General features: G+C 45.8%; 1 protein-coding gene across 2 annotated transcripts in view; it reads left to right on the forward strand.

Annotated features, from left to right (window-relative positions):
- Nucleotides 1-26,613, forward strand: part of LOC133116806 (anosmin-1) — a 52,998-nt gene extending 26,385 nt beyond the window's left edge. The window contains exons 3-14 of one of the 2 annotated variants that reach the window (XM_061226772.1): nucleotides 3,641-3,703; nucleotides 4,373-4,595; nucleotides 10,371-10,555; nucleotides 11,342-11,471; nucleotides 14,254-14,459; nucleotides 15,768-15,912; nucleotides 16,586-16,735; nucleotides 19,837-19,925; nucleotides 21,240-21,450; nucleotides 22,553-22,773; nucleotides 24,549-24,690; nucleotides 25,407-26,613. In XM_061226772.1, the coding sequence (XP_061082756.1) occupies nucleotides 3,641-3,703; nucleotides 4,373-4,595; nucleotides 10,371-10,555; nucleotides 11,342-11,471; nucleotides 14,254-14,459; nucleotides 15,768-15,912; nucleotides 16,586-16,735; nucleotides 19,837-19,925; nucleotides 21,240-21,450; nucleotides 22,553-22,773; nucleotides 24,549-24,690; nucleotides 25,407-25,465 (1,824 nt within the window). In that variant the 3' untranslated portion in view covers nucleotides 25,466-26,613. The remainder of the gene's footprint in view (nucleotides 1-3,640; nucleotides 3,704-4,372; nucleotides 4,596-10,370; nucleotides 10,556-11,341; nucleotides 11,472-14,253; nucleotides 14,460-15,767; nucleotides 15,913-16,585; nucleotides 16,736-19,836; nucleotides 19,926-21,239; nucleotides 21,451-22,552; nucleotides 22,774-24,548; nucleotides 24,691-25,406) is intronic. The other variant, XM_061226774.1, reaches the window with a different exon arrangement.
- Nucleotides 26,614-26,937: the final 324 nt, after the last annotated feature.

Raw genomic sequence — 26,937 nt, forward strand, 5'->3', positions numbered from 1 at the left:
GGATGTCAGTTGGAAGGGTGGGGTTGTTGGGAAATAAAGACAAATCGTCTGGCATCAACACACCTGTGCACGCATTTTTTTTTTTTTAGTTGTCGCTCAGCTTTTCTGACAGATCCATGCCTTTTAAAGAAATGCGGGTGTCTCTGAGCGATCTGTAGGTAAAAGAGAGCGATCCTGCAGTCAGGGCTCCTTTGTTATTTATGAGCTGTAGGTATGCTTTGTTCTCTGCCGACAACAGTCATATAACGAGGCTCTATGTATATTAACTAGAAAAGCTTCTGAATGGTTCAGCTGAATTATGGACCAATTCCATGGGCTTTGAGTGAATAATATTTGCATATGTGGCAGAAGTTTGGTTGTGTGAAAGATGGATTTATTGGGGAGATTCTCTTTGCTGGTTAAGTGCGCAGCTCTAAACTTGACGTTTGTTTTCTCCGTTAGTTGTTTCATCTTTTCCGTGACAGGACAAGCTGCCGGTGGCTGCCGATGACAGCGTTTTTCAGCAGGGAGAGCGGGCCTGATCCCACGGCTTTAGTGCGCGTGTTTAGCAACGTGTCGTGGGTATTTCAGGGCTTTGCTGTGTGCAAGCGCACGTGCTGGCTGGGGCTGTTGGAGCAGAAGTCACAGTACCTCATTGTTAGAGCTTTTTTAGGACAAGGGGAGAGACAGAGGCACTCCAATTAGACAGCCGTGCTGAATGGGATGAACTATTTCTATTCAGGACCACAGAAAAGTACTCAAATTGTACAGTGGAATAAAACTCTAACACAGTAGTAGTGCTCCTATATCAGCATATAGCAGACTATGCTAATTTGCATAAAGATTTAAATTGAAATTTGAGTTGTTTTGTACTCCACAAACAAATTCTGTGTGACTGGTACACTTTTAGAATGCCAGTGCAATTCCATAATTTGACCAGATGAAAGCAGTGTACTAGAAAAGTACAGTATACGTATGTGGTATACTAAAACAGAAACCTTCAGTGTGTACCAGTGGAAGTACTGTATGCACACAATGATGCCAATGACACACATGCTAGGGATCCAATGGCTATGTTTACAGAAGCTCCATTGCATTCTCCCTTTGATCTTGATCTTGAACTGACATATTCATGAAAAGCAGTGCCTCTGTGTAAGGTGATCATTGGAAAAGCTTGCTATGTTTAATACTAGATATAAATAATGAAATCCTAGCACTTAATGGTTGTCTGCATAGCAGACTATGGTATCAATTAAAGCTGATTGTAACACTACAGTTGATCCGCTGTAGCTTTGCTGACTCAACTATCCTTGTCTGTTGTGCCTAGTGCACTTAGTAACCTATTTGAATGCACTCCTGCACTTTGTTTTGGAGGTCACTCTAGATAAGAGCATCTGCTGAGAGGAACGTAACGTAGCGATAAATAGTTGCATAATGAAACTGTGAATCCCAGATGGCCGTACGGGATGGTAGCTGGTGTCCTGCACAGCCAGGTCTCTCAGCTCTCTCTAACACAGGCGCACACACAGCGGGCATGCGGTCAGGCACCGCTGCAGCGGATCCGGAGGAGAGGGCTAATTAAGAGCGCGCAGGCTGGGAGTGGATGGGCCCGGGGGCTCGGCTGAGGTCCGCGATCGGAGCCCCCAGAATGCAGGAGCCAGATTAAACATGTGTGCGCGTCCCATGCAGTCCATTAAAAAAAACAAAACAAATAAACTTTTTTTACTGGGCGCAGCACAATAACTGGAAGCCATCTTAAACAAGCAAATTAAGGAGTCGTAAACACAGACTCCGCTTCCCGGCTGAGCTACAGTAAGCACGATGTTGCGTGTTGGTTTTCTGAGCCGAGAAGAATTTTAGGGTTGTTTTAGGCATCTGCGCTGTGGTCAAGCTGGTTTTGTACTGTACAGCAGCAAATGTTCTGTGTAATCAAAATACTCTGTAAATACGTTGTTGATTCCCGCTGAGTTATTGCTACATATTTATGTTGTGGCTACCATTCACTGAGGCTAAGGAGAAAAGAATTTGGTGGTAAAGTCAGGTCCTTTTCCTTAACCTGGGCAGGGGTTCTGACTTGTACTTGATGGGGAGGAGAAGTCGGTGAAGGTGCGTCCTGCAGATGTTTTTGTGGTTGGTCCCAGGAGATGCTCACAGGCTGATTGGGAGCCAGGGAAAGCTGTTACTCATTTGGGCCAGGCTGCTCTGGAAGGGCCCGTCGTGTGAATGTTTGCAGGGTGAGGTGCTGCCAGTGCTGAAATCTTTCCAGATGACTTTAAACACACGGTAATAACCGCATGAGATCCACGCTGACAGCCCTGCGTACTTATACCTGGAATACACTGTAATAACCTTACAAATTTGTCTACATGAGATCTATGCTGACAGCCTTACGCACTTATACCTGGAATACACAGTAATAACCTTGCAAATCGATCAACCTTAGATCCATACTGACAGCCTTGCATAGCAGAACTGGAACACAGTTACACTGATGCCCCTTATACACAGTAATGACCTTCCACTGATGACCGTTACACATAGTAATGACCTGTTTTTCAGTCAACAAAAATCTGAATTCAGTCAGACAGTTAATGATCTTAATCCTTCTCTCCTTAATTATGTCTGGATCAGTCCTGTCTGGCGCTTCACGCTGGTGAATGTCAGCCTGTCTGTCCTGATATTTAGCTTAAATCATATGAAATCACATAGATTTCTCTGTGATTTCTCTGTGAGAGCAGTACTGTGCCTGGGATTGGTGTTCTGTGTGCGAGACTCTGCTACGTATTGTCAGTGAGAATGCTTTCGTACAAAACAGCTCAGGGAAGCAACAGCTATTACTCACTCAATGTCCTCCTCCTTGCTGGCAGATGCATGATTTCACAGGATGTGGATGCAGTAGGTTTCTCATCTGATTACACTTTGGGTTGTAGCGCTTCCTGTCAGCGAGCCACATGAATTATGCAATGTATTTGAATTTATTTTTTTTTTATATATTTTTTTTCTCACTGTTATACAGCATGAATTAGACATATGTGGCTGAATAATGCATATAAAGGCATGGTGATCCACTTTGATGCTTTAACCATGTAAAGAAGCCCCACATTTCTTGAGAGGGAATGTGCAAAAAGTGTTCACACGGGATCATGTCATTTGAGGTTGTGCACCTTGCTTGTTAGCCAATCTGTCTGTACAGTCTACAACTGGAAGTGGTACTGAGGGATGTGTGTGCATGTCACAGACTGTGTCGGGTCTGGACTAGATGGGGCAGTGTTGATGTACCGCACATGAAAAGAAATCCTTGTAGGGTAGAGCCAAAAATAAATAAATAAATGAAGGGCACTCTGGGAAATGAAAGACACAATAGCCCTGTGGGTCCATTATGTAATCTCTCTCTCCCTCTTTTTATTTCTCCCACTCTCTGTGACCTCTATCTAGAGTGCTCGCCCCAACCTGCCTGTTCTTTTTGGGGGTTTTTTAACGGTCCCCCGCAGCTGTTTGGCATCGTGGTGCAGAGTGCAGAATGTAGTCCCCCCCTCGGTACACACTGAGGAGACGGTCCCTGCTCTATCTGTGTACGTTTGGCTCTGTCTCCCTCCCTTTTGATGTGGCTTTGCCTTTGATGAACTGACACCTCCCCCCCCCCCTTACCCCCCTCCTGCAGTGTCTGGAACCCTGCAAGGAATCCTGGGACCTGAAGGAGAACCACTGCCAGGACTTGTGTGAGGTACGTGGCCAGCTCCCGCTCTGCACTGCCTGGGTTTTCATGGACCCCACTGCTAAAGGTGGGCGCTGCCCAGATGTTTTAACATGGCCGCCTGCCACCGGGGTCCAGACCAGGCTACATGCCACGCAACATGACCAACATGACCCCTCAGAGCAGTCCAGGGGCAGTTGAACGACCCTCTATTTGCCATGACAAAATATTGCTTACCACACCAGAAGCTTTGATGTCTACTGAAGACAAGCACCTGATTATGTCGGTGAAAAGAGAGGTACAGCTTTAGTTCTAGACAGGTAATTAGCTTTGGGGAGAGGCTCCTTTTGTACTTTCTTCAAATGCATAATGTATATAATACAGATACAGAATGTATGAGCAGTGGAGTGCAGGGAGGTGCTGTGGTAAAGAGCTGGTCTTCTAAGCCCAGGGGAAGCTCCATTAGCATGACATGCTCTAGTAGCCTGATCGAACTGAATGAGAGTATAAATGGACATTGCCCTGGATTAAGCCAGACCTGTGTCAAAGCAGCCCTCTCATGAATTCCTGTGTTGGGAATAAATCAATTCAGCACGGACCCGTCCACCAATTTACAAACCGGGGTGATGCCAGTCAGCTTGCACTGTCGCAGTTCAACTGGATATTTCTGTGCCCCCCCCCCCACCCCCCACACCCTAGCCCCTGTTCCCTAAGAAGCACTATGAGTGTCTGACGAGCTGTGAGTTCCTGCGGTCGGTGGAGAGCGTGAAGCAGGGCGACTGCCCCGCCCCGGAGAAGGCCAGCGGTTTCGCCGCCGCCTGTGTGGAGAGCTGTGAGGAGGATGGAGAATGTTCCACCGTCAAGAAGTGCTGCTCCAACGGCTGCGGCCACACCTGCCAGCTGCCCAAGAACCTGTACAAAGGTGCGGTACCCGCTATTCACTCAGTACCCACTATTCACCCAAACACAACACCTGCCAGCTGCCCAGGAACCTGTACAAAGGTGCGGTACCCGCTATTCACTCAGTACCCACTATTCACCAAAACACAACACCTGCCCAAGAACCTGTACAAAGGTGCGGTACCCGCTATTCACTCAGTACCCACTATTCACCCAAACACAACACCTGCCAGCTACCCAAGAACCTGTACAAAGGTGCGGTACCCGCTATTCACTCAGTACCCACTATTCACCAAAACACAACACCTGCCCAAGAACCTGTACAAAGGTGCGGTACCCGCTATTCACTCAGTACCCACTATTCACCCAAACACAACACCTGCCAGCTGCCCAAGAACCTGTACAAAGGTGCGGTACCCGCTATTCGCTCAGTACCTGCTATTCACCCAATACCCGCTATTTGCCCAAACGCATTCACACTGGGGTGACTGCTGACATAGCCACGCTGGAGTACAACTACCCAAGAACCTGTACAAAGATACAGTACCCGCTATTCACCCAAACACATTCACACTGGGGTGACTGCTGACACAGCCACGCTGGAGCGATATTTGTTTGTGTGTCCTTGTGTTAATTAATTAGACTACATTCAACAAAGAGTTCACTACTATGACTGAGTGCTTTTACTCGTTAAATAACTGGAAAAAAAAAAGTGATTTATTGCCAGCAAAGAGAACTGTTGGTCATGTTGAAGCAACCTGTTTGTTTAATGAGGTATGTGCTTGGGGACTTTGCTTCTGTGAGAACTTTATGTATGTGCTTATGTGCAAATTTGTGTCATTTGTTTTTGTACTTTCTTGCATGTGATTAATCTCATAATTTATGGCATCTCTTTACATGGGCACAATCTAAATGCCTGCGAATACCACAGCCAGTAATAAGTGCAGGTTTAAAAGTGCCTTTCAATATGTTATGGATATATGTATTTAAAAGTTGTACTTTGTTTCTTGGTTGCCATAGTTAACTTGGTTAACTTGCACTGATCTGGCACTATTACTCATATTAATTCAATAATGTTGGCTCTCTGGATTAACAAGCGTGCTAACGAGCTTCTAATCAAGCATTACACAGGTTTAGTGAACGCACCTGTTAGACGGACTCTTAAGAGGAACTTAACAACAAACTTCTTTGCCATGCACGTTCCTGCTAAAGAGTAGTTGATCAATCGATGTGGAGTTTCATGTCACATTTTCTTAACAAATCAACACTGAAAAACACTGTTCAAATCGTGAGAACATATCATGTTATCATTCAACTATAACCACTTTGATTTCGTTTAAAGTGTCTTCAGTATCGGGACGTTACTGCATCCTCTACCCATTGCTTTGGGTATGCTTCACTGATGGACATAGTACTCATTACCTTGTGCCCCAGCTGCTCTGCTTGCGTTGTAGAGGAGCGTAGAGTCTGAGCACTCAAATTTCATCCTGAAACTGCCAGCTGGTGGCTACTCATCTGTGCAGATTTGTGTGGAACACATGCCCTGGTTGAACATCCAGAGGTACATGCATTTTGAAACATGTTATTTTGCAAGAAGGTCAGAGTTTTGATTGATTTCCGGTCCTGGTCATTTGTGTTAAAGGTCTAGTCGTGCACGCAATGCGTGTTTAAGGGCAGTCTCTGGTTATTCAGTTCTGGAAGTGATTACTCAGAGGGAATGGGGTAACTTTGAAAGAAATTTGGTGAGATCACTCTCAGATGTGTGTGCAGGTGTGTCTGTCCCACCAGCAAACATCTCTCCCCCTTAGGAGCCACTGATACGCTTGCGGGTTTAGCTGCTAGTGCGCACGCCATCTTTTGGAAGAACTAAGACGGGGGGGGGGGGGATATGTTTTATATTTTATTTTCATTTGGCTAAGGCATCCTGGAACTTTTTGTGTACACAATCTTTGCTGGCACACTATTTATTGAGAAGAACAGAGGAAAGCCAAGGTCTACTCTAATGGAAGATTAATACGATGTAGGAGAACATTACAGTTCATAACTCAAGGTTTGTGTAGGGTATAAACTGCTCTGTTTTATTTCTGTGTTCGACATAATTACAAAGGATTCATAACTGATCTATTTAATCCAATCTCCAGTTCTCAGACACAATGAATAAGCTGTGTATAAGCCCAGGAATGGCATGCATACAGACATGCTTTTGCTGTTCTGAATTATTAATATCTGTCCCTCTCAAGAGCTGATAGAAGTGAGACATCTGCATAAATCTTTCATGGGCTGTAATTCAAACGGGTGTCCTGAGACCGGCGGAGGAAGAACAGGGGCACTTCTCGCCCACCGGAGCGCCCCGCTTTCCGCATTCATGGCCGTGACCGCGACTCTGGCCCCGCACATTATCCCAAACTCAGGAACGCCCACGGCGATTTGTTACCCTAAGCTATTGCCCTGATGCTGTCCAACTGCACTTGAACCGAAGCCTGCTTCAAGTAGCTGTTGCGGAGGAGAGGGGAGTCTTGTTCCAAACACACCCTTGTGAAGATTTCCTCCCTCCCGATTCCTCCCTGCACATTTGTTTCAATGTACAACCACCAAGAACGCCGGGAGGGGGGGGGGGAGGATCTCTGAGTGTTATTGTTGGAACATGAGGCGCATTTGCAGAAATCCAGTGTTGTGAACATGGAAATGCTGTTTCCAGTCTTGGGGAGCTGGGTTTGAGGGGAAGCCAGAATCCTCTGTAAGATGGAAGCTTCGAGTGTGGTTCTTGGATGGAGGAATGAACTGAGTAATGGCTGGCTTTAGAGGGGAGGGCTGAAAAGGAGAGTGATTGCTGTTGGAAGACAAATTCTCTGCTAGGGGTTCCCTAGGTTTTATCTTAACCCCCGTATAATGACCAACCTGTGGCAGAGAACCCCTTTATCCCCTTTCCAAAACCAGCTACAGACTGCAGTGTCCTGCCGTTTAATATACATGGAAACATATCGAAGTCATGATGTCATAATATCATGGATCTAAAAACCATGAAGCCATTTCATGCATATTAAATATTAAAGAATAGTTACGGTCTCATTATTACAGTACCAAGGGTATGTAAATCAGAGTGGATCATTTGATCTTAAAGCTAGCATACAATGTATAATTGATGAAATCCGAATATTTTCTGGAAGGGAAAAGATTTTAACCCGTTTTTCAGAGGGAGACATGCATATTAACATGGTGTGTGTGTGGGCCGCGTGCGATAATGAGCCAGGCATGGTGGGCGGGGATGGCGGTGGAATACGCGCTGTGTTCCTGCGCCCGAGGTGAGGTGCATCCTTTAGCGGCAGACAGCCTCTTCCCCTCCTCTCTGGGAGAGAGGGAGAGAGGGAGGGAGGGAGGGGTGGGCCCAAGGCTGGGAGAATGCCACACATATCTTTCTCACCAGTAAAACTAAAAAAAGAGAGATGGAGATGAGAAAGAGGGATGATGGACACGAGAATGCTTTTCATACTTTAAAAAAAAGGAAAAGGTTTCGCAGACTAATTGAGATTTGAATGGAAACTTCCGTGCCGCATCTTTTCTTGAAACCTCCATCAATCTCGGAATGGAGGGGGAACCGGGCAGCGACCTGTTTACAATCGCGGTATGATAATGCGTTGCAGTGAAGGTCGTCGGTTGGTGAACAGGATAAGCGCTTAGTCTCAGGCCGTGGAGACGTTGTTGCAGGTGAGGTGATTGATGGAGGCCGGCTCTGCTCTTGTGAAGCTCCTCTCTCTCTATGTATCGGTTTCATTAAACCCGCAGTCCGCTGCTCCATCAACAGCTCATCTCACTTCAGTAGTAATGAATTATTGAATGCGGAGTGGTAGTATGTCATAGCCGTGGAATCTGCCAACTCTGTGCCCCATGCATGTTTAATTGGAACACACACAGGCATCCACACAAACCCAGGCATTTAACAATCTATGGATGAATGATCTTTAAAATCTGCGTGCGTGCATTACTTTGAATGCTATGTGTGGGTAAATACATTCAGTGAGCACTTTATTAGGTATTTATTAGACTTATTTTTTAGATGTATTAAGTCTTCTGCTGCTGTAGCCTATCCCCTTAGAGGTGTGAAGCATTGTGTGTTCAGAGATGCTGTGCTGCATACCACTGTTGTAGTGTGTGGTTATTTGCATTAATGTCACCTTCCTGTCAGCTTGGACCAGTCTGGCCGTTCTCCCCTGACCCCTCTCTTGAACAATGCATTTTTGCCCCCCATTTTTGCCCCCCTGCTGCTCGCTGGATATTTTTAGTTTTTCGCACCATTTTCTGCAACTGTTGTGTGTGAAAATCCCAGGAGATCAGCAATATCTGAGATACTCAAACCACGCTGTCTGGCACACACAATCATTCCACGGTCAAAGTCACTTAGATCACATTTCTCCCCTTTTCGGACATTTAGTCTGAAAAACAGCTGAACCTCTTGACCATGCTTTGTTGCTGTCACATGGTTGACTGATTAAATATTTGCATTAACAAGCTGGTGTACAGGTCTACCTAATAAAGTGGTCACTGAGTGTACGTTGGTGTGTACTTGTATAAGTGGACACTCATGTATGTGTGTGTGTGAATGTTTTGTGTGCGTGAATGCGTGTGCCTGTATCCATGTGTATGCCTGTATTTGTAACTCTGTGTGCATGTTATTTTGTGAGTTAAGAGAATGGAATTGATAATATGAGTTAATGAGTATGCATGTTTTACCTCCTCTTTTCTTTGTACCCAGATGAGCTAACCCAGCTGCATGCAATCTGTATCCACTAAACAGGCCGTGCTATTACTAACTGTCAGAAGGCCAGAACACTTAAATCACAGCAGATGAGGAATATCTCAACATGCAAATTGTCAAATGTAACACACATGCTTATCAGCTCCTTAACATAATTTCAGCTGAAAGGAAAAGATTCCTCCTGCAGAGACACATTTATTTGTCCCTGAGATCAGAAAGCATTGGAGTCTTCATCTATGCAGGGAGATGTCGTTGTGTATCTGGGCATTTTTTCAGTGGAGTAAACTATCTGCTGGTAAAATTTACATATGAATATTGGGATGTTTGATGAGGCGAGGAGACCATTCACTCTCTTTCAGCTCATCATTATAGAGAGAATCCCGCATTGTGTTGATCCTGGTTGACTGCTTCTCCTGCATGACCTAGCAAGCTGTTCTCATGCGTTGAAATGTTGCTCTGTGAATAAAACGTCTTCTATCAGTGTGAAATTTACACTCGACTGACCTCCCCCAATGGCGCCTAGTTCTTCAGAGAGAACTTATCCTCAGATGCCTTGTGTTGTCTACTTTCCTAATCTCCATAACCATAAGTGGAAAAATATAAATGTTTTCTTTTGCTGTAACTAAAGAGATCAAGTGTCTTAAGCATCGCATTTTCATACATGAAACCAGTTTTATTTCTCTGCACTGTTCTGTTAGAGGTTCTCGAGCTGGTGGATAGAACTGTGTGCAGTACTGAAAAATACAAATATGGTGTAATGTCAGTGAAATAAAGAAATATAATAAATACTAAAAATGAATGGGGGCGGCCTGTAGCGTAGTGGTTAAGGTAAATGACTGGAACACGCAAGGTTGGTGGTTCTAATCCCCGGTGTAGCCACAATAAGATCCGCACAGCCGTTGGGCCCTTGAGCAAGGCCCTTAACCCTGCATTGCTCCAGGGGAGGATTGTCTCCTGATTAGTCTAATCAACTGTACGTGGCTCTGGATAAGAGCGTCTGCTAAATGCCAATAATGTAATGTAATGAATGATGACTGATCCCAGGAGCCCCTCTGAAGCCGCGGAAGGAGCTGGGCTTTACGGAGCTGCCGTCGGGCGTGCTGGAGATCCGCTGGTCCTCCAAATTCAACATCTCCGTGGAGCCCGTCCTGTACGTGGTGCAGCGGAGGTGGAACTTCGGAATCCACCCCAGCGAGGACGACGCCACGGACTGGCAGACCGTCGCACAGGTAGCCCAACCGTGTCTCGGCCGCAAGAGCACCATGCTAACGCAAAGTCAAAGTGCAAACGATTATACGTGTGTGTGTGTGTGTGTGTGTGCGTGTGTGTGTGTGCACGCGTGCGTGTAGTCACGCATCTGGATTGTGTTTAAAGATAATATATCGTACCCCGACGAAAGAACAGCACTCTGGTCTATTTGCTTTTGGAAGGCTGGGGCGGCCTGTAGCGTAGTGGTTAAGGTAAATGACTGGGACACGCAAGGTCGGTGGTTCTAATCCCGGTGTAGCCACAATAAGATCCGCACAGCCGTTGGGCCCTTGAGCAAGGCCCTTAACCCTGCATTGCTCCAGGGGAAGATTGTCTCCTGCTTAGTCTAATCAACTGTATGTCGCTCTGGATAAGAGCATCTGCCAAATGCCAATAATGTAATGTGGTGTAATGTAAGGCCACGGCTTAAATGAGTTTTTGGATGGTGTACCGAGCACTGGGGATTATTGTGCACTCACTGACGCATCATACCATATGCACGCTTAATTATGGCTGTTCTGTTGTCTGTAAGCCTTTTTAATAGTCTCCTGTGATTGAAGTCCCCCCCCCCCCAAATCCAGCCATAGGGACACAGTGACCCCACAGGGACAAAGGGACACGCTTCTTTCTTTTTTCTTTTATTGGGGTTTTTAGGGGGGTGATTGATGCGGTGGCATGTGCTTGTGACCTCTGACCTCTGACCCCAAAGTGTGACTCCTGACCCCACCGGTCTAATCCTGTCTGTCCATCTGCCGTCCCCCTGTCAGGCCACGGAGGAGCGCCTCCAGCTCGCGGACATCCGGCCCAGTAGGTGGTACCAGTTCCGGGTTTCCGCCGTCAACGTGCACGGGACCCGCGGCTTCACGGCCCCCAGCAAGCACTTCCGCTCCTCAAAAGGTCCGTCTGCCTGTGTGGCCCCCCACCTCCCGGCCCCCGCCGGCGCTGCTTTGATCTTTCCCACAGTGTCACATCACCCCCCCCTCCCCGACTGACACTCAATCCTCTCCATTTGCTACCAATAACGACCCCCCTGAAAAACAGGTCAGTCGCTTGTTTTCCCGTCGACCGCAGTGGTGTTACCCGTTTGCCGTTTGCCGTTGTCTGCAGCACAGTTCAGCTTTGAGTGCGTCACAGTGCCCATATGGTAGGATGGCGAAGCACTTGCATCAGTGAATAATGCGATTCAGGCAGAATACCTTAGAAATAAATAAAAAAAACAGAATAGCTTCATGTTTTACCACTGCGTTTCAACTGAGCCATAAAATATTGCCACTAATAATAGTAATAAATTCCCTGAAAGGCATCGTTTGCTTTTAAAAGGCAGCATGGTAGTTAAATTGCAGTAATTTAGTGCAGTTTCAGGGTTTTATACGCCCTCAGAGAAGAGAATGTTTTTAAAATTCACCATCACAAGCACAGCCTTCTCTCTCCTGCCTCTCTCTGAGTCTAATTTCTTTCTAACCCTTCACAATGTTCTGATTCACCACCTCAATCAGCCTCTTGTAAAAAATAAAAGCAGTTCTGTCTTTTTTTAAGGGTGCCCCACTTGTGTTAGTTGGGCCCTGTCCTGAAGGGCTGAACAGAGACACTGATTTACCCTGATGTTCGGAGCAGAAATCACCAGAGGGGCTGAGCATGCCGTTCTTTTCCGCTGGTGCGGCCAGAGCATAATTTAACTTCACAACGGAGTGGTTTCCCCTCTTTACAGCTCCATAGAATCGAATACGTTTAAACTAGTGGGCTTTTGACAGTTTTCAGACACAAGCTTTGATCAGGTGCTGGGAGGAGTGAGGTAAGGTAGACCTTTGCCACTGGGTTGAGCTCTCTGATGGGGAAGATATCCTAGTGATGCCTCCCTTGGTAATGTGTTTCCCATCTCAAGAGCAGACGCTGACCAGCCTGGCCACACACAAAGTCTGAAAATTGCATGTGTTTGTTGCTGTTTTCCGTGTAGAACGCACAGTGGAAACGTGGCACTTTTGAACAAAAGGCAGGTTTGATGCCGGGAGAGGAAAGGAATCAGGAAGTCAACATTGGCTAGAAAATATCGAAGGAACAATCATGTATACTGTAGTCTGCCAAAAATGCAACTACTCTGAACTTTTGACACACGTAAAAAGAATGTATAAAGTGTAGAACTGTGGAAAAATGACAGATAGGCCTCTGCTTTCTCCATCATTCATCATCGTATGAGTGCCATAGGAAATTCATTAGCTCAATCTGTTTTTAACAGGTATTAAATCTTGGTGTGGCAATCCCCCAGCTCTTTATGTAACCAGGGGTCTGCTGGGGGTTTCAGACCACAGACCTTGCCAAGTGCAACTGCGATCTGCATTAGCACGATTAGCGCTCTGAGCTAAACACCAAGAATGCAAGCTATTGGAACTTATTGGAGACTTAGCTCACTCTTATTTCGGCTCCAGGGGGGTGGCGCCTCCTCCTATAGGGGACGTTGTGTAAACCAGACAGAAGTGTACACACTTCTGTGTGTGTGTGATTTACTGACCGTGAACGGCGCTCGTGCCAAAGGCTGAAGTCTTCATGACAGGCAGGAGGGAGCAGAGGAACCACAGTGCTGGTGGATCATCTGACTGCAATTTGGGTTATTTATGCGGATTAGTGTTTGCAAGTCATCCTGAACGGTGTGTCAGACTGGACACTCTGGCAGCCACAGACACGTCTCAGGTGAAGGAGGACAGTTGTGCTTTCCATCATTTTCTCATTAGAGAGTGATTTCTACTCCTGACATCTGGCTCTTTGGCTGACTGACATCATCGGTCAGGAAGTGGCGCTGGAGTGGCAGCTGAGAGCGAGTCCTACATGAATGCTGTCAGAACACACACACACACACACACACACACACTCACACACACACACATGCACTCGTGCACGCACGCACACACACACACACATGCGCGCGCTCATGCACACACAGACACAGTCACACACACAGAAACACACACACACACACACACATACACACTTGCACTCATGCACGCACGCACACACACATGCGCACGCTCATGCACACACAGACACATTCACACACACAGAAACACACACAGACACGCTCATGCACACAAGCTCACACACACACACTCACACACAAACGCTCATGCACACACAGACACGCTCACACATGCACACACACACGCTCATGAACACACACACACACACACACACACACACACGCTTAAGTTCAGAAATATGCATTTGCATGTCCCTCAGGATCGCTGTGTTCAATACTCTAGTATGATTTGTGGTACATAATTCACTTCCCTTGGAACAAAGTAAATTCAAAAACTGATTTTTGAATATAGCTTCTAACACTGTTCAGTGCATATCGTCTTTTTACCCTTTGGCCTTCTGAAGTATGACCCATGGGATCTACTTACTTAGTTTACTGTGACCTCCACCCATAATTAAAATGCACTTGGGCAATCATGAATTTGTATTGTAAAGTTTTTCACACAAGTGTGTTTTTCACTCTGATGCAGTGCATCTCAGTGCAGTGTTCAGTATGGCTGTTACGATGCATTATGAAGTGTACAGTTCTTTGTACAGCAAGTACTGTTTTTCATTGAACACTGCACAGCTCACCTCTATGCCTCCCACAACCCAACCGTGTTATATACGTAAAGTAATTTTCTAATGCGGATCTTGGACACTGTCCCCGCAGATCCCTCTGCTCCCCCTGCTCCATCCAGACTGAGGGTCACCAACATGACGGTGGGCCCCGAGGGCCGGGTTCTGGCCCGGTTGAGCTGGACCCTGCCGGAGGAGCCGGACCTCCCCGTCCACCACTTCAAAGTGTTCTGGAGCTGGACCGTGGCCGACCGGACCGTGGTGCCGTCCAAGAAGAAGAGGAGGAAGACCACGAACGGGGTAAGGGATCCCTCCCTCTGCCTAGCTCGGCTGGGGGCCTGCGGCAGGAACATTGGAAACTCACTCATCCTGTCACAGAGTCGCCCAGCAAGCCGCAGCGCAGTAAATATAGCAGTGCCTTCGGCCGTAAAAGACGAACAGCAGGCGGCATCACACGACGTTACAGAACCTGTTCTATCAGTCCCGACGTTTAGGGGGGGAGGGAGGCTGGTCGGGGGAATTGAGTTCTATATTTTCCCTAAATAAATTTCTCCATGACATGTTTTCTTCTTTTAAAAATTTTTTTGCAGAATGCTCAGAAACTTCATCGTGTAAAATCTTCATTGTATTTTTAATCATTACAATGGATTGATTACAGGGCGGCCTGTAGCGTAGTGGTTAAGGTAAATGACTAGGACACGCAAGGTTGGTGGTTCTAATCCCAGTGTAGCCACAATAAGATCCGCACAGCCGCTGGGCCCTTGAGCAAGGCCCCTAACCCTGCATTGCTCCAGGGGAGGATTGTCTCCTGCTTAGTCTAATCAACTGTACGTCGCTCTGGATAAGAGCATCGGCCAAATGCCAATAATGCAATGTAATGTATTGAAGTGAAGATTGAAGGCCCTCTATATCTATATGAACTTTGTGGTCGCTGCATCTGGGACGCATATGTTGCGGAGATTTCCTCCTCTCACTCAGGTATACCAACAAGCCCTTGACCTTGTTTGACCTCGGTACTTACCAGACCCTTCCTCAGAGGTGTCTGGGTGAGATTCCTGTCTGCTGTGAAAACTAGCAGATCCAGAGAAATGGCAATGAGTGGACACAGGCTCTGCAGAATGTTCACATTTTCTTACCCACAGTGCCCTGCCGAAGTGCTCTATAATGACTAGCAGGTGCAGTGGTGCAGTCTTCTGAAGGTAGTACATGTGAATTCTACTGACCTGTGCATGGCTTATCTCTCTTCTGCTCACTGTCACATCAAACTCGGTCTATAAGGTATGAAACCATAAAAGAGCAGTCACCGAAGTTCCACTTGCTCTAACACACTACTGTCTCCCTCATAGTAATGAGTGCATGCAGTGGTCATCTGAATGGGCAGGTCAGGCAGAACACACATTCTATAGTGGATAATGATATGTTTTGAGAAATAATATGCTAATAACTGACAGTCCACAAGTCTGGTTCCTCTAAGGGCGTATGTGATGGTGTGTTTGTGCATCAAAAGGCCTGTGGGTAATGTTTGTGCTTTCAGAGGTCTGTGTGTCTGTGCATCTAAAGGTACATGTGTAACACGTGTGCTTCTAATATGGTTCTCTCTCGTTTTAGGCCCAGAATTTTGTGGACCTGGAGGGGCTTCAGGCCAACAGCAGCTACACGGTGGAGCTGCAGGCAGTAACGTACTGGGGCCAGGTGCGTCTGAAGAGCGGGAAGTCATCCCTGTACTTCACCACCATACGGATCAACGACACAAGTATGTCACCCTCACAGTCTTTCCCTCCAGTCTGGGTTAATGGTCAATGACATTCAGTGTACCCTTTCCATGGAATCACCCCATGGGGCTGCTAGGAGGAATCTTCACAGTAGCTGAAAGATGAATACATTTTAAAAGAGTTTTGTAAGGTGAAGTGGAGATGCTGAAAGTATTTTCTGGGGGGATTCAAACATTTGGTGAAATTAAATGCAGCCCACACTAATCAGAGTGAACATTGTGAGAGGGCACTTCAACTGAACAAAAGGGATCAAGTATTCTGAGATCAAGCGTTCTATGATCAAGCATTTTGTGGTGTGTTGAGATAATTAATACATTTGGGTGTAAGGGTCTTTTTTTAGAACGAGAAAAAGTTTCATTAAAAATCAGATTTATACTACTCTGTTAAGAAGCACTGGATTACACTGGAGAAGTGAAGCATTCTTCTCTGTAAATGACAGAAGATGTAATCGCTGTGCTGTGCTGTATAGAAGTGGTACCCAGCTGGAATTCTTTATGAAGATGGCAAACTTTCAACTCAAGTTATATTGGGTCCAAAACAAAACAGTGATACTTAGAAAACGTGCTTTATTCACACTATGTAACCGTATGAAAGACTACACGTGTGTGGGCACAGTTGAGGAGACGATGCGACCCCGTTTTATCCCTCTGGTAGAAGCGTCGTCGAAGCAGAAGAAGGACGAGGCGCTGACCTCCCTCTCCAGCTCCGGCCCCGGGAAGCGGCCGGCGGGGCCCCTGGAGGTGGGGACCCCCTTTTACCAGGACAGCCTGCTCCAGGTCCGGATCTACTGGAAGAAGCGCGGAGGTGTGTACTGACAGGCTGGGGTAGCTCTGTACCTGCAGCCCTCCGGAGACTGAGCAGCGTCTGCATGTGTGCGCTTCTAGCTCCCGCTTCCGTGCCTTGTCATCCATCCCAGGCATAAAGACCATTAAATGTTTGTAGCGTAAACGCCCATATGAAACAATGGCTCTTTGTGTGTGATGGTAATGACAGCCCAGACTGGGCGTGTGTTAATCTATGCATGTCGAAGCAGGGAGGTTCTGTTTACAGAAGAACACCATACACTCAGAGTGGAGCTCAGTCCTTTGGTGTGTCATTGACAGCTGCATTCAATAGATACCTCTCACACACGCATGCACGCACACACACGTACACACACACACACACCATGAAACGCTGTCTTCGGACATTCCCGCTAATACAGCCAGTTATGTTTCACGGGGATTGATGTCATTCTTCTTGGGACGGGCCCGGACAGAAAGGGTTAAGGGCTGGGGGCAGCCGTAGTGTCCTTGCGTTCGATTAATGCCAGAGTGCGAACGGAGAGGGCCTTGAGAAGGAGTACGTGCGAGGCTACGCTGTCAGGTCTTATTCCTCGCTACGTTACTAATACATGTCATCGCCTCTGCCAAACTCCACAGAGCATTCTTCCAGGGCTCCGGGGCCCCCTCGGGAGGCTCGCCGTTCCTGTGAGGAAGCGGCTTTCTGCGGAATCACAGTTATGTGAGAGCGAAAGAGTTAGCGGAGCTCGGGTTTGCTTTCCCGAAAAGATGACAGAGGTGTTGGGAAGCGTCCATACCTGGCTCCCGGGAAATCCGACCCGCCTTCAAATAATAATAAAAAGTTCCCTTCCTTGATTGCTTCTGAACGCATCAGGGGGAAATATGAAATGGGAGGAGACGAGTAGACGGGGAAAATGAGACTGAGGGAAGTAGTTTTTTTTCAGAAACTCTCAACATCTATCATTCGTTCAGGAAAGATGTTTAAATCCCACAGCACATGCTATGTTCTAATCCCTTTATATTTTGACGTGGCATAAAGCTTAGATTTCAAAAGTTCCATTCCAAATGAAAGTTTGTAGTTATTTCATATTATTTTGCTAATTTACTGGTGTATCCATCCCTTTCCTTCCTTCCTTGGTCGTGCTGGATCAACTTCTCGTGGGATCCATTCAATTATTTGTTCAAAGCAAAGCATTGTGGGCCTTGTAATCACATGTAGCCGAAATCTTTTATACAAGGCATGCATCATTGTCTGCTTCACTGAAGGGGGCGAATTAGGACAGATCACGTTTCCTTCCTTTGTTTACTGAATAATTAGTGCGGGCCCTATCATGGCAGCCAGTTACAATTCACAAGGAGAGAAGGGGACCAGGAAGAAAGGGATAATGCATTTTTAAAGTAGTCAAATCCCCTGGATTGAGGCCCCTCTCCGACTGGTAAACCGATTCGTTCGTAGATTCATTTCAGTTGTAGTCACAGGTGGAACACACGTGATCAGCAGTTAACTGGGTACTTTTGATCTGTGAAATCTACCCAGATTGCAGATTATATGATTATTAATAATGAAGACATTCTCAGGTTACTAAACCTTTTCTCTTTCCAACCAGATACAACTTCTACTGTACCTGTATTGACATTTGCTTTGTAAATATGCAACCTTACACATTTTTGATCATAGAAAACCCTAATTTGGTTTTAATAGCGCATTTCGGCAATTAGGGTATTGTAATATGCTTAGTCAACTCTCGTTTCGGATAATCTGTGGGTGTGGTCGGCGCAGTAAATTGTGGTGGAGCTAATCTGGTGTTCAAAGAGGCTTTAAGAAGCGGACAGTTTTAACACAATCAATGAGCCTTTGTCTTTGTGTAGCTGCATGTCATATGAAAGAGTGAAATGTGAACACAAAGGGTGGGATGGAGGTTTTCTCCTGCATGACCGGTGAGATTTTCACATCGGCTGGCGCACCGGCGTTTGGTGCCGTGGGTGGGCCTTTGTTAGCGTGCCGGGTTCTCACGGCGCTCCGGGGAGGTTTTCCCACCCCATCACTGCGCTCCTTCTCTGTGCTCTTCTGCGGCGCTCCTGCACTCCCCCCCCCCTCCCCCCACCCTTTCTCCGCGATTCCTCTCTTCTGTTTCCAAAGCGCTCCGAGCTCCAAACGCGTGCCTTCGCCTTCAAAGCCTCTTTTATCTCCCCACCGCAAAAACCCAGGTCACAGCCGGAGGGCTAATGCAGTGCGGCCTAGCTCCATTATTGATATGAGGAGTGTAATTTCACATCCAGAGGACACCCCCAATGAATAATAAACTGTAGAATAGCTGGGGAACGCCGCGAGCGTAAACACTCGTGATTACCTCAGCGTGGTAATCAAGGCTGGGGGCCCAGCTTGCTGACATGAAAACCCCCTCACCAATGAGCTCTCAGCGATGAACAGCATCATGGACAGAGATATTACCTCAGGTTTACACACTCCGCTGGGTTCCTTTACACAGTAAACGTTTAAGCCCTTCCGTTTAAACCAACCGACATGAACAGTAACATAAACGTGTCTAAGATCTAAAATTATAGCTTACTCTAAAATGGAAACTTTAGCACTGTTGTAAAAAGAGCCCCTGCTACAGAGGGAACTTGAGTCTGTGTATGTTTGAATTCTGGCTGCCTTTGACCCAACAACAGGTCTCTAGTTGTTCATCTCAGTGCCAACAAGGGCAAACTAGGACATAGCTTTCATACATTGGATGGAAATAATCAACACAATTTATCAAGACACTTAAAAAACAATTCTGTCTTTATTAAACAAGGTAGCTCAACCTTGCCGTGCCAGATTGGTGAGTCAAAGTGGCCAGCGAATGATTGTGTAGCCAATGAGAGGTAGAAAGCCAATTTTGTGAGGAGTTTACCAGGACATGATGGAACTTTAAAGAGGACCTTTAATGGCCACAAGTGAGCCAGGACCTGGGTTTGATGTCACATCCAAACATCTGCAAAACCTACTGAACAATAAGGGCTGAAAGTGAATATGTAACATATCCCGGTCGCATGCCAGGGACTGTGTGGTGCAACAGTATTGAGATGTGATATACGATCTGTGTCCAGGTAACACAATGTTTCTCTTCTGAACACCAGACTCTGTGGCCAGCCGTTACCATGTGCAGTGGTCACCTGAGTTCTGCAGCCACAACGAGACCAGGGAACCGGAGAAGTCTGTCACCCAGGTAACAGAAGAACCACGCTGCCTGTGACCAATGAGAGCCCGCGCTGTGCACTCACTGAGCCTGTCACTTGGCACCGAGCAGATTTGACACACTCTCTCCCCTAACCGTTTCCTTCTGAAAAAATAAACATTTACGTAAACACAGCAAAATTCCCAGAATTAAATCAACTTTAATAAAAGTCCAGTGCGGACCATATGCACTCTTTTAGTGTTCGAAACGCTGTAAAAAAAAGAAAAGAAAAAAAAAGTTTAAAAACAGTCAATTTTACGTTGAACGTTTTGCTGTTTATCATTACTCCTTCCATCTGGGCAGGAAGGGTATGGGGCCCTGTGAAACACGCTCACTGAGACGAAGTTTCTGGGATTCATACACACATAGCCCCCCTCCCCCCTCACAGGGGCCTGTTTAGGATGCTGCTCTGTCTCACCCTGATACAGAACGGCAGTGGTATAGTAATCAATGCATTCTTCTGCCGCTCTCTTTCTGGTTGCTAGGGAGTACACATCCTTTTTTTCTATAGAATGCTGCAGAGAATGCCAGAGCCGGTCTTGTCCTCTTCTCTTCTCTGTGTGAATGAGGTGCCGCGGACGGTTTTAATCAAGGGCTCGCTGCTCCGTACCACAACACCACCCATTTACCCACCGCTGTCAAAACCCCACACTTACAAATAACTCTGGGGTTCAGAGATATAAAGAGGCCGGCTGCCAGTTTCCCTCAAAGCAGTGAGGCAGGGAGGGGGTTTGAGGTTGAAGTGATTAACACCAGGAATAACTAGTCATTTTTGTTGCGAAATCACATGCGCACATACTAGCTGTGTCAGAGCACATAACTATGGAGATGAAAGAAAAACAATTGGTTGTACACCCTTTTCGACATGCACTGGTATTAATGTTCTCCGAGTTCTCTTTGTTAAAACTCTGCTTCCCACGATTCTGGGGGAGTATTTCTGCAGGATGAAAATGAACACCCACTGAATCACATCAGATATTTTGTTTACATCTGAAAGGGAAGGTACTTGCATGTGTGGGCTTACTGAATTTAATTTAGGAATTTTCATAATCAGATTTTGTTACTCATTTCCAATTCATAAGCTGCATTGCAAAGCTTCTCCTATATAAGCAGTACTGATAAAGCTCGTCATATTCTGGCTTTAAGTTCAAGCCTTTTTCTCTCCTCTGAGCAGAGACAGGAAATGTCATTTGAGGCTTGGTGTATCTAATTATCTCTGTGACCTCTGGGACTTGACCTGTGAGGGAAGTCAAGCTCATCAGTGCTGAAAAATGTATGTGTGTTTTTCATGGGTGTGTCTCTCAGGAAAACTACATCAACCTCCCGGGCCTGCTGTTCTCCTGCAAGTACAAGGTGACCGTCCACACCATGCGCTCCAAGGGCCGGTCCAAGGCAGAGAGCACCACCTTCCTCACCCCAGCCTGCTCCACCCTGAGGGCCAAGACCTTCAAGCACATCCACTGCCCCGGGGAAGGAGGTGAGGCTGGTGTTGGATCACATTTACAGCAGATCAGAGGTGGGCAACGAGGGCCGTATCTGTTTCTGGTTTTCATGCCAACTACTGGTCTTCATTACTTAATTGGTTCTAACATTTACATCATCTGACGTGTTAGCTACATTTCTTGATGAAGGCATGAATGCCAGTCAAAGACTGTTCTTGTGTCCCTGTATGATATGGTTTTACTGTGATCTAATCTGAGTGAACTAGTGTTGGTGTATACGGCCAATTAGCTAATTTAGCCAGGGTAATCGGTGGAAACAAAAACCTGCATACACTGGAATTTCCCACCCCTGCAGTAGATAGTGCCTTTCACCATCTCAAAGTGCTTTTTGGCACTCTGGCTGCGTGGGGTTTACATAGTGGCCCTGAGCCCTCACCATGTTAAAACCCTTTATGGATAACATTGAAATAGTGCTTTTCACTAGTTTGATGCTTTTTAGCAGTGGTCCTCACTCCAGGTCCTGGAGAGCCACAGGGTGTGCTTGTTTTTGTTTTCGCCTACATATCAGATACTAATTCAGACCCAAGAAACCAGGTGAGGTAATTAACTGTCTAATTAACTGCTTTAATTAGTCACACACCAGAGGTGGAGAAGCAGGGAACTGTTAAGTCGGTTAAACTGCAGAATAGTTGGGTGGCCAGGTTGAGGGAGCTGAGGTGGAAGGTTGACGCTGTTCCTGTGGAAACCCTACTCATTTAGGATCACCTTCCATCCTGTTCTGCCATAGTTTTGCTCCAAGGATTTCTGCTAAAAGCAGAAAGCTAATAGAGCCCTGCTATAAGGTGCATACACTCCAAGGACTCCTTAACTCTCAAGGTCTATTTAATGAATGACTACATCTTCTATGACCCATGTGAAAATTCAGTTTAACTTATGGTCACACTGGGAAAAATGAAAAATGTATTAATATGAATGTCTGAGGAAGGGATGTAACATTTATTTCCTCATGCATCTCATGACCCTCACTGCACCCCTCAGCATCTCCTAGGGGGTCTGGAACATAGCTTATGGTCTTCTGCCGTGATGGAATAAACACCTGTTCGATTTTTCTGTCATGGCAACATGTACGTAAACCTCACACATACAACTGGGGATGTTCTGTTCTGTGTGTTTAAGGATCTACGCTGCAGAAAGTATTGGCCAAGCCGGAGAACCTGACTGCGTCCTTCTCCACCCATGAGGGAAACGTCACCGGCAGCTTCTTCTGGAGGGTGTCGAAGCCACACCCCCACCAGCGCGTCACGGGGTACCAGGTCACCTGGGCGGAGGTCACCACTGAGAGCCGTCAGAACAGCCTGCCCAATAGCATCATCTCCCAGTCACAGATACTGCCTCCGGTAGGCAAAGGGTATTCTATTTTCATAACAAACACCGTTATACGCAGTGACTTACATGTTATTTTGGAGCTGTGGATTGACTGAAGTACTTCAGACTCTATGTCCCACCAGTACAATGGAAATATGACACATGACATTTTAACCTGCAACCTCTGTTACAGTACCTTAACCACTGCCATGCTGTACCACACTGCCTCCCACATTAACCAGGCCAACAAATCATCATTCCAAGTCAATCCAGTCAAATAGGGTGTATTGTCTATGTTCTGTTGCAGCTGACGTTTAGTTATGATTGTTAATACTTTAAGGCGCGCAATCACAATATGTGATTATAATGTTATAAACTTGAATATTATAATGCTGATGTAGCAATCACTAATGGTAATTAAAAGCAATTTAATTATGGAACACTGACTTATAATTTTGCAAATAGAAACATTCCAAAAAAAACAAAAGGTTCCAACATTCAAAGGTTTCAGAATTTCCAGAAGTGAAAGATCTAAGTTCAAAAACAGCAGAAGCAGAGGTTTCAATGTGCAACATATGAGTTTTTGACTCTCTTGTGCTGCACTGTCTTCATGTACTGTGTTGATTCATCGTTTTCTTTTTAGTGGTGTGATATCACAGTATATTTCCGGGCAGCTACAAACTGTGCCAAACATGACAAAACAACAAAATGCAAGAACATAGTATATGGGCGAGCACTAATACATGGATGTACCAGCCTGCTTGTTTTAAGAGTCCAGGAGAAATTATGTTTTTGCTTCAAAGGTACAATAGGTAAGATTTTTGTGTTAAAACATTGTTACAAGATAGAAGTAAAATAATTCAAGCTCATTGGCTCATTGGTAATTGCCACAGCTAATGGCATTTCAACGTCAGTGCGTTCACAGAGAAGGGGGAGGGATAAACAGTGTTGTGGTTTGTGCGTGTTTGTTGCTGCAATTCCTCTCTTGACCGTTAGAAGTCCAAAATACCTATTGTACCTTTAAGGCATGTTATTTATGACACTGAGAGAGTAGGGTATGTAGGGATAGGTGGCTGTGGTGTCCCGGTTGGTGGGCCTTGGCCCCAGCAGTCCCTAATGCTGGGGGAACAGAGGGGGTGTGAGAATGGCAGGATGCGCTGGCACAAACTCACCCAGCCCTGCTCGCATGGCATCTGCGCCCTCCCTTTCATCCCACGCCTCGCATCCCAGGAACCGACGAGTTCACATTCTCTCCCCTGCCAACAACATCCAGGACCTGCTCTTCACTGCCCAGCAAGAAGCTCCCATTTGATCTAAAAATAACTCCTCGGTGCTGAGATTATGAGGGAGGAAATCTAACATTTTCTGATTAAAATGAGGCCTTTGCCTGTACCCCTATAGGCAAAGTCTTTGTGTCCTCTGCTGCAGAAGATGCAGTTTATCCCACGCTTGGTTTCAAGTAAGATGGTAAAAACTCTGGATGTTTATCTTATTGTTTACCATGTTTCTGCTCAAGAGCGTCTTGGCTGTACACAGCAGAGTTTCTCCCTCGTGGGTGGGACAGTTATCCATTCTTCATTCTGAGCTGTCCCAGATAGCGAGCTAATCCAGGCCAGATTCACTTGCTATCGGGAGTGTAACAATGGATTCTGGGGCTCTAGCAGTATTAAGCAATTGGTAAAGTTGTCACAAAACTCTTGTGACAACTTTACCCGTAGTTTAACGCTGCTAAATGCGCATTAGTGAGTTTGCTCCCTTATAGGTGATTGGTTATGAGACTCTAACAGTACTTTCTGCTCGCTCACAGGACCATAACCTGTTGGTGGTGTCCAACCTGCGTCCAGGGACGTTCTACAGGCTGGAAGTGCAGGTGATAACGACGGGAGGAGAAGGGCCTGCCACCATGAAGACCTTCCAGACCCCCACCCTGTCGCCAGCCCTGCAGCACCGTAAGGACTCCTTTACCGCTGCCTTTACTGGGGCTGCCCACCCACCAAGGCTAACGTCACATTATGGGCCTTAATGCTCGATTCAGATCTCTGGCTCAGATCCAATCATTTTACATTGGCATTGTTCACATCCGACAGAAATAGCAGCACAAGCATTGATCAAGGCCGAGACAGCTTACTTGCCTACTGTTGAGTATGCAATTTGATTACTCAATAGTAGATACCTAAGCTAAAAGTGCGATGTTAACATATGAATTATAATTTGACTGTTCTCACAGCGGTCTCATGGCCACAGATCGCATATGTATCTGATAAAGGACCACAAATGGGCCAAATATGATATGCAAACATCATATACACACGGATCAGAAGATCTTTAAGATCTGCTTCATACCTATGCATATATTAATGTTCTGTGTTTATGCATTTTAAGGAAGAACTATATATACAGGGAAGTCACAGAAATGCACCTGCTGTACCTGACAGGATTTTTCACCTAGTATTTTTTTGTAGGATTTTTGTTGAGGCTTGGCTCAACAAAAACACAATTATCAGCGAGATACTGTGAATCCCAATGACCAGTTCTTATCCGTAATGGTCGGTTTTGATCCACAATGGCTGCTTCTGATCCACAATGGCTGCTTCTGATCCACAATGGCTGCTTCTGATCCACAGTGGCCAGCTCTGACCCCTGTTGTCTCCCGTGTGTCGTTCAGGGCCCAGGCTCAGACAGCACCACCAGCACCACCAGAAACCATCGGCAGAGAAGCACTGAGACCCCACGCCAACCCGGACCGCAGCCGGTCACACAGGCGGGACCACTTCAGCGGTAGCGTAGGAAGCGTAAACTGGAAGCGACAAAAAAAAGAGGAAAAAAAAAGAGAAGAAAAGCCAGCAGACTGTGTATTTACTCCAATGGCATGCTCCCTGGGACAGTCCGTGGGCCTCAGTGCTGGCTGAGACCTGCGTGATCGTTCCCTCATCACACCTTACCTTTCAATCCAAAGCTTCCGGGACAACAACCAAACAGCGCCCCCACCTGGTCTGTGAAGAGAAGGGCAGTCTTCAGAAAAATAAACATCCCAATTACCACGGCGTAAACCTTACACGATAGAAATATTCCGTGAAACCTGAAGTGTCCCTGATAGAAGCAAGGAATGCTGCGTCGTTGCAAGCAATTCTTTTCATTTAGTAGAAAAAAAATGTACCTTGCAAAAAAGACTCTTGAACATAATGGAAAAAATGCCATAAGAATTGTAAAATGCAATCATTATAACTTGTCATCTGTATGGAGAAAGTAGTGTTGAATTGTACTATTTATTGTACTGTACCAAGTAATAAGAAAAGGCGCTTAAATACATAATGTGGATGGCTAATGCATTTAATGAATTTTAACAAAGGAACATTTCAGAGTGTGACATTGCATGTAGACAGCCATTTGATTTTAACTGTAAATGTTGCTTGCTTCAAACCGAATGCTTTTCATGGTTTTGCATGACAAAACATAGTGTTCTATTCTAGGCATGACGTACATCTTTGTTACCTCTTTTGAATATGTTAGCAAGATTCCACTAACAGATTAACTGAGAACTCTATGGGGAATAAATATGTATTGTTTATTAATAAAATAACTTAGTTTGCAAATGATGGAATTATATATATATGCTTGATTGGCTGTAGATCTCTTTGTGATGGTACAGTCAGTAAATGTCTATATTTATTTATGGATGTATTACAGTAAAAAGTTTGATTTGTGTGTTTGTGTGTTTGTTTTGTAGTCTAGTCCTTTTTTAAACTGACAGAACTCCTTGTAAAGACATTTTGTAAAAATGGAATTGTAAATATAGTCTGTTATGTTACCTATTATTTTTCCATGGTAGAAAGTGTACATACTGTTAATTAATAAAAGAATCCTTAAACCTATTCCTGATTTATCTTTCTTTGATGCTGAACAATCAGTGTGACCTCTGCATAGCACTGGAGTAAATGGTAAATGTCTGACATTTATATAGCGCCTTTATCCAAAGCGCTGTACAACTGATGCTTCTCATTCACCCATTCACACACACATTCACACACCAACGGCGATTGGCTGCCATGCACCAACCAGCTCGTCAGGAGCATTTGGGGGGTCCCTCCCTGCCAGACGACTGCTCTTACCACCTGAGCCAATGTCGCCTAATTAACCTTTCCAAGGTATTATTGATTCTCACATCTGTTGGCTTTGTCAGTTTGTCGGGTGCTGTC

This window comes from Conger conger, chromosome 17 (assembly GCF_963514075.1).
Source record: "Conger conger chromosome 17, fConCon1.1, whole genome shotgun sequence".
In the NCBI taxonomy this organism is placed as follows: domain Eukaryota; kingdom Metazoa; phylum Chordata; class Actinopteri; order Anguilliformes; family Congridae; genus Conger; species Conger conger.